The sequence below is a fragment of the Gordionus sp. m RMFG-2023 genome, chromosome 1 (assembly GCF_954871325.1).
Source record: "Gordionus sp. m RMFG-2023 chromosome 1, tfGorSpeb1-WG-v2, whole genome shotgun sequence".
Lineage (NCBI taxonomy): Eukaryota > Metazoa > Nematomorpha > Gordioida > Chordodea > Parachordodidae > Gordionus > Gordionus sp. m RMFG-2023.
The window spans coordinates 79,265,247-79,270,452 of NC_088775.1; the positions used below are offsets into that span (position 1 = coordinate 79,265,247).

General features: G+C 27.3%; 1 protein-coding gene across 1 annotated transcript; it reads left to right on the forward strand.

Moving 5' to 3' along the window:
- Positions 1-2,921: 2,921 nt before the first annotated feature.
- On the forward strand, positions 2,922-4,698 carry LOC135930774 (UDP-GalNAc:beta-1,3-N-acetylgalactosaminyltransferase 1-like). Its single transcript, XM_065467560.1, has one exon. It carries the CDS (start codon positions 2,922-2,924, stop codon positions 4,134-4,136), a length of 1,215 nt encoding a protein of 404 aa, XP_065323632.1. The 3' UTR covers positions 4,137-4,698.
- The last annotated feature ends 508 nt before the right edge of the window (positions 4,699-5,206 follow it).

The following is a 5,206-nucleotide window of genomic DNA, read 5'->3' on the forward strand; positions in this document are numbered from 1 at the left end:
CTCCTATCACCATATAATCCGTCTTTTCGTTTACTTTTAGTTCATGCTTTTCAAGGATATTTATCCAACTCACTAATCTTTCTTTCATTTCATCCTTGGATTAGTCAAGTATCACATTATCATCTTCAAATATCATACGGGACTGTTTGCTGTATAGACTGTGATAATACTTCTATTACTGTTATGAAGAGAAGTGAGCTGAGAGCCGACCCTTTATGAACTCCCTCGGCTATTGTGAAGCCTGTTAAAATACCAATTGTGCTACGGACCATTGTGGTATGGCCCATATACATATATTATTCTTATATATTTTTCGGGAAATTTTTTGTGGCGTAGCGCTCAACAGATAAGTTTTCTTGGGATTCTATCGAAGGCCTTTTCTAAATCGAGAAAGATCATGTGTAGCATTTTGTTCTTTTCCCTCTATTTTTCGCTCCTTTGCTTAATTGCACTTTACAAAAAAAATCATAGAAAAAAGATTAAGAGACATTGTCGAAATAGGAGAGACTCAGTTTGGCTTTATTCCTGGAATATCAACGACTGATGCAATCCACGTATCATATTTTTTAACGCAGCCTTCTCCCCTCACAGGCTATTTAAGCAGTATATCACTGGAAGACAATACTTAATTTGAACCAATAGGATATAGATAAAATGGAAGAGTTTTAGCGAATTTCAAAACAGATCCTTTGTCGAAGATAGAATACTTCGTTGATATATCCAGTAAGAAATCATTTCTTAGTGACACCCATCAATTATTAAAACAACAATTTTATAAAAAAATTACTATTTATTAAATATTAATTATTTAGCTATATATTAATTTTTTAGATTTTTCTAAAATTATTTATAATATATTTTTAAATGCAATTATATTTATTTGGAAATTCCCTAATTATTTATAAATATTTAAGAAAGAAAGAAAATTACATTCTTATTTCAAAACCTATACAGAACAGTGGAAATTTGTAATTATTTTGGGGAGTAGAGAATAGTATGGTCATCTTCTTAATAACAATACGCCAAAATAAAGTGGTTGAAATTTTTTATTATTTTCCTCGTGGGGTAAATAATAATAGCAGGCCGATTTAAAATAAATTTAAGCAGACTCATCGAGCCTACTCTGAAGCCGACTCATAAAGTCAATTCATACGACTCAGAGCCGCTCAATTTTAATTAAATGATATTCTCAAAACTCGAATAGAATTAGCTAAGTCGACAGCTTAGCCGTTTGATAATGCTTATCGAATAGGGTTAGATTATCATTTAGAGAGTACGATTAAAAATTTAACTAAAACATGATTTTCCTATCTTGTTCAAACTGAAATATTCATTTAAACAAGCATAAAATATTATAAGTAATGGGAAAAAATATTTCCCGAAAAATTACCTAGAAAAAAAGCTCCCGTAAAATATATCATAGAGAAAATGTATAAAGTGGGGAGGGGGGGGGGATCTTCTGAAGAATAATCTCAAGGAAAAATTTTAGAAAATCTCAAAGAAGATAAAACCACCAGAAAATTGGAAAAAACCGTGTCGTCTGAGTATTGATCCAATTTAAAAGCCTGATTTGAACTATAATTGAAAAATATTAAATCATCTTTTTGTTTAATTTTGCCGGAACTAAGTGCGGTATGAGGCCTGGCAGGTAACTCATTGGTTAGTATTATTATATCCTAGACACGACGAACTTATTTCATAGATTAATTTTAATAATTTGAATATGAAAGTTAACAGAAAAAGAACTACCATTTGGCTAAACTTTCATTAAATATATATGTCGTATGATGGATATGGAATCCATAGGAATTCAAAAAAAAAACCTCCGATTTAACCGATAATATATATCCAGCTTGTATAGAATATCTTCCTCCTTTTTAATTTCAGACAATTTTCGCCAAAACGTATTTATTAATTTATACGAAAAATCAATATGAATATATATAACGAATTGGTTCGAAAGTTCAATGTTTAATTGTTCTGAAATTCACAGTTTAGATAGTACTCTATATATGCTGAAATATATTTCCGGTCAAATCAGATTTTTAAAATTTGAATATGTAACCGAGTAAATGCTTTAAAATATTGGGAGATTCCTTATTCCTATAGATTCCATATTGAAATTCAAAATCGCTCCATTTGAACAGAATTTTGAGAACGGCTAGCTCAATATTTTAGAGAGAAAAATATTGATTAGCCTCAAGATTTCGCTAATAGATGTCCAAACCGATGTATCTATGCGCGAAATTTCCAGGCTTGTTTAATATTTTTCAAGATTTAAATATTGAGTTCGATATTTTTAAATTGTCTCAAAAGAGTTATTTCGCATCACTAATTTCATATTCAAAAACGACATATAAAACCTTTACTTCAATTTAAAAAATATATATTATAACTCGTTTGGTATTAAAAATATATCAATTAAATACATTTTGTATAGTTTGATGATAAAAAAAAAATCATAAAAAGGTAAAAATTGGAATAAAATATTAATATTGCTTAACTTCCAATCTATAAAAAAGGATTATTTTATTTCTTCCCACATCTTGGATGATTTAGGGTAGAGTTTCAAATAGCCAGATATTAGTAAAAAAAATATTTTAATACAATTTTAAGACTAAATTAATTCTTTTCCCCCTTATATTTTTTCCAGACTATGGAACCTTTTTCCAGAAATCATGTTATATTTTTCCTAAAAACAGAATTTAAAAAAAAATACCAATTTGGAATCACTTCATACACATTGATTATTTTTATTAAAATATTTAAAAATAATCATAGTTTTCTATTTAATTAATATCTTCTTTTTCATATGTTTATAATATCAAAGTATTTATGATAATAATATAACCGTAGGCTTTAATTATAAAAGAATTTGTCTGTAAATTTTTTTTAGATATTGTTATTCTTTTCCATAATTTATGATAATAAAAGTTTACAATTTTAAATTTCTTTTATACCTTATAACGGCATATTTATTAATTAGATATTTATCAAATATTCGTAATTTCAATGAAGTATTTGAAAAAAATAACAATTTTTATCAATTCAAAGATAAATATTTTAGGATATTTAACAATAGCAAAATAAAATATCTGATTGAACCTAACATTGAATCCTTTAAATTTCATTCCAATAAGCTTGTTTTAGTGATCACAATATTCACAAAGGCTGAGGATTTTGGATTGAGAAAAAAAATACGAGAAATATGGGTCCAGAATTTGTTAGATCTAAGTCAAGACTATAAATTACTCTATGAATCCCAATTTCCGAGGAATGAATCGAGATATTTTCTTTTGAATGATATTATTACAAAATATAGCTTTATATACTTTGAAAAAAAAAATTTCCCCCCTAGAATAAAATTATTATTCGTGATCGGTTTTTCTGACAAAATTATTATTCAAAAGAAAATTAAAAATGAATCTAGAGCGTTCGATGACATATTGCAAGGATCATTTTTGGATACGTATAAAAATTTATATATTAAAACAGGAACCATGTTGAACTGGTTGGGAGAAAATTGCAGAGGGGTGGATTTCATACTTAAATTAGATGCCGACATCAAGGTTAACGTCCATGTTTTGTCAGCTATGCTTTTATATATTCATTATTGGAGTATTAAAAGGGAAAACAATATCCGATTAATGCAAGAACTTTTTACGAATACAAATGAACTTGATATAAAAATTCATAAAAACGATTCCTATGTCCAACTCGAAAAAGATTTTCTGTATTGTAGTATATGGGATAAAATGCTAGTCATTCGTGACCCGAAGCAAAAAAACTTCGTTAGTATAACAAATTTTCCTTTCAAATATTATCCACCGTATTGTAGTGGATGGGCATACATTTTGAAACCGTATATCGCAAAAAAACTCTACAGACAAAGTTTAAAATATTTATACAGTTCGATACCAAATGAAGATGCATTATGGACCGGGATTATTGCTTCGAATGCTAATATTAAAATAAAAGCCCTTAACGAGTACTATACCTATAAAAATATAAAGCTATCCACCTTGATGAATAATCAAGAATTATATCGTGATTTATCATTGAAAAGATTTATCACAAGTTATCTTAAATTACATAAAGAGCCCTTAACAGCGGCACTCTTTTCATCAAATAGCTAGAAGTATATACACACCGATTTAAAGTTATAAAATAGGTTTTATTTACAAATTGATCCAAGTAAAAGTAACTATATTTATTTAAATATTTGATTTAAGGCAGCACCAATAGACTCCCTATTATTATTAACCAATCCATTGTTAAACCAACCAAACCAATATCAATTAATTGGGAAACAGAACATTTTCCTTTTTTAAAGATTTTATTCATTATAAATATATAATAGTTTGTAATTAATTTTTCTCATCTATGCGTCTTACTCTCTATGTGATATCTGTGAGAAAATTTTTAGACTATTCGGAATAAGCTAAACTGAAAAGTTTAAATTAGTCAATAGTCATTTATAATTCTACAAAACACTTTCTTTCTTTTTTTTTACTTTTTATTTTTGTAATGGTCATTGTTGTGTTTTTTTTCTTTCTTTCTTTCTATAAAGCCATTAATTTATTTGACATTATGAGCAATTTTCTCGAGCCAATATGTTAGGTTTAAAATTGATTTATACTTTTATTAGTAAATACAAATAAATAACTTGATTATTTAACAATTTTATATAACATAATATTTGGGGATAATAAATAAAAAATTATATATTTGTTTATTTTGCATAAAAATAAAAGTAGAATTTAAGGTAATAGCACCACTATAGATAAAATAATATGTAAGCTTGACTTTCAAAAAGCTTTTAATAGCCTCATAGTCTATAGGAGAAAATCTCACTTTCACGAATATTCTACTAATTATTGAAAGCTGCTTGTTATGGAACCAAAATTACTCTTAATTAAGATCCCTTTTCCTTAGATGGGTAGGCATTCAACAAGGAATACCCTTTAAACCTCCCTTTTATTTAATCTCGGTATTCATTCCTACGTTAAAGATCAAACACAAATTTTATCTTGACATAAATATATGGTATTTAGATGATGGTATTATACCTAATTTTCAGTGTCGATTATATCGATTCTGTAATTTCTAGTATTGACCCATTTTTGAATAAAATAAAACCCAAAATTTCCTTTCTAAGATCCCAATAGGTTACTATGTTGCCTTTTAAGGTTATTGAACGTAGAAT